This window comes from Physeter macrocephalus, chromosome 7 (assembly GCF_002837175.3).
Source record: "Physeter macrocephalus isolate SW-GA chromosome 7, ASM283717v5, whole genome shotgun sequence".
In the NCBI taxonomy this organism is placed as follows: Eukaryota; Metazoa; Chordata; class Mammalia; order Artiodactyla; family Physeteridae; genus Physeter; species Physeter macrocephalus.
The window spans coordinates 68,746,616-68,749,524 of record NC_041220.1 but is presented as its reverse complement, the minus strand read 5'-3'; the positions used below and the strand labels follow the sequence as shown (position 1 = coordinate 68,749,524).

Genomic DNA, 2,909 nt, shown 5'->3' with positions numbered 1-2,909 from the left:
AGCGGCTGGGCCCGTGAGCCATGGCCGCTGAGCCAGCGCGTCCGGAGCCTGTGCTCCGCAACGGGAGAGGCCACAAGAGTGAGAGGCCCACGTACCACCAAAAAAAAAAAAAAAAAAAAAAAACAACCCTACTCATTATTTTTACATGGAGAGTTCACATCTGTTTACAACATACTTAAATGCAAAATAAAATTAATTATCCTCATTAGCCTTAGCTCCAGAGGTAAAGTCAAGGAAAGAGGATGAGTTTAATTTAGCCAGGATCACTTATCAAATTAAGGTCAGATTGGTGGAAAAAACAACAACAGAGTTCCTGAATCTACCCTTAGTACCCGAACCACACTGCTTCTCTTGGGGCACTGGATGGAGGGTGAGTCAATAATCCTGCCACAGGAGCATGCCAGCATTCTGTCCAGAGCTGGACCTGAGACAGACGCTGGTGAAAAGCAGGCTTTCTCTCAGAAAAGTGGGCCTTGAAATACCATTCCTTATTAGTCACTGGCCAGGTAAGTTCTTCTAAAATGCTCTTCTCCTAAAATTCCCATTTGAAATATTATCGATGGAGCTTAAAATATGGGGACTTGGGCTTTTTGACACTGGCACTGTTTCCAGGTGACAATCACCCATCCCTACAAATAGGGATTTCATCAACGTTCTGGCTCATTCACTTGTCTGCTTGGGAGACAGTGGGAGCAGCTGCAATAAAGAGTGTAACTATTCCTAAGAGTAGAATGATAGGGAAGGGGAGAAAAAAGTTCTTTTATGGCCATATGTCTGATGGCCCAAATATTCAGCCATGGCATCCCTTTCTAGTCCGCCTAGTCAGAGGGTGCAGTGGACAAAAAGACAAACAGAAGAACTTACAACGTAAGCAAGATGTGACCTAGTGATTATAGCTGTGCTTTTACTGGCAACGGTGATGCTCAGAGAGGCGCCAGCAGCCAGCCGAGGCCCCCGGGCCTCGGACAGTGACACCTCCACCCTCACATCCACCGTTGCTGCTGAGATGCCGTCTGTAACTGAGATCTCCATGCTGTCCTCCCGGGCAGAGGATCCATCGTGTAGATACTGCAGAACATTTTCCTCTACATCCTCATATGTGAAAGTGTCACCTTTCAAGAATAAAACAAATTGCAAAAAAACCAATTACTTCTGGGAATAACGCTTTACATTTCCATAACACCTTTGTTCTCAGGATTTCAAAGTACATATAGGATCATAAACTCTGGGAGTTGTAAGCTAATTAGTCCAACCACCCACCCAATATAAGATTCCCTTTATACTAGCCTTGCAAAAGGGTTATTTAGCCTGTCCTTCAACACGGCTCAAGGTGGGAGCCTCACTGTTTTACAAGGGAGCTACTTCCACTGACGATAGCTGTAAAATTCTTTTAAGTTTTTAATCATGTTGAGCCAAAATCTGCTTGTAAGCTTCACTCATCACTCTTCGTTCTAGAGAATAAAGAAGATGCTTCTGTTCTTTATGATAGCCCTTCTAGAATCTAATCTTGATACTGAAGATTTACTGAAAAAGTTAAGAAGGTAAATTATGCTAGACAAACCTGTAAGAGATCTTTGTTCTAACTGAGAACATAAGGTTTTTTTAAATTAAAAAACACTTAGAAATTGAAAAATATATTTAAAGTTAGAAACCTAAACTGTGTAAGTCTAGAGTACTAACTTGTGATAGATCTGATAGGTGTGGTGTGAAAAAAAATGTCAAGATCATAAATGTTTAAGAAAAATAGGTTTAAACAAAATTAAAAATAAAAAATTTTTAAACAGCAGGATTCATTAGAATTCTAGAATCTCCAATATTCAATATTAAAGTTTATCAAAATTGTTTGGTCATAGAAGCCTTTTTCTGAGAAATTCTACTTAGTGCCATGGGTCCCAATGATTCCACGAGCACAACTGAGGAACTGGTCTTCTTGGATGTTTTATTCAATTCTATTTCTTCATAGATTATTGACTGTCATAATTGATGTTATATAATGAAACAAAATAACTTATTTATTCTTTGTATTCATCTTCTAAGCCTTCTCTTTCAACATTGTGTTAATGTGATTTACTGGTGCTAGTGGTAATGTGGCTAAAAAAGTAATAAAACTAATAATTTACAAACATTTTTAGAACTCGTATATTAATTACACAAATATAGGTTAAATATAATGGTAAAGAAACTGGGCTATGACTGTTATGCTCCTAACATAGTTCCCTTAGGATGCCAGAAATTTTTTTTTAACATCTTTATTGGAGCTAATTGCTTTACAATGGTGTGTTAATTTCTGCTTTATAACAAAGTGAATCAGCTATACATATACATATATCCCCATATCTCCTCCCTCTGTGCATCTCTCTCCCACCCTCCTTATCCCACCCCTCTAGGTGGTCACAAAGCACTGAGCTGATCTCCCTGTACTATGCAGCTGCTTCCCACTAGCTATCTATTTTACATTTGGTAGTGTATATATGTCAATGCTACTCTCTCACTTAGTCCCAGTATCCTTCCCCCTCCCCGTGTCCTCAAGACCACTCTCTATGTCTGCGTCTTTATTTCTGTCCTGCCCCTAGGTTCTTCATAACCTTTTTTTTTTTTTTTAGATTCCATATATATGTGTTAGCATACGGTATTTGTTTTTCTCTTTCTGTCTGACTTACTTCACTCTGTATGACAGACTCTAGGTCCATCCACCTCACTACAAATAACTCAATTTCGTTTCTTTTTATGGCTGAGTAATATTCCATTGTATATATGTGCCATATCTTCTTTATCCATTCATCTGTTGATGGACACTTAGGTTGCTTCCATGTCCTGGCTATTGTAAATAGAGCTGCAATGAACATTTTGGTACATGACTCTTTTGGAATTATGGTTTTCTCAGGGTATATGCCCAGTAGTGGGATTGC

General features: G+C 39.0%; 1 protein-coding gene across 18 annotated transcripts in view; it reads right to left on the bottom strand.

The window, feature by feature from the left end:
- FRAS1 (Fraser extracellular matrix complex subunit 1) overlaps window positions 1–2,909 on the bottom strand; it is a 474,502-nt gene that overhangs the window by 103,547 nt on the left and 368,046 nt on the right. For all 18 annotated transcript variants that reach the window (XR_003680571.1, XR_003680570.2, XR_003680569.2 and 15 more), the window contains one exon: window positions 865–1,112. Coding sequence is in view for 15 of the 18 variants with exons in the window: in XM_024115434.2 (XP_023971202.1) it covers window positions 865–1,112 (248 nt within the window). In the remaining 3 variants the exon portion in view is untranslated. The remainder of the gene's footprint in view (window positions 1–864; window positions 1,113–2,909) is intronic.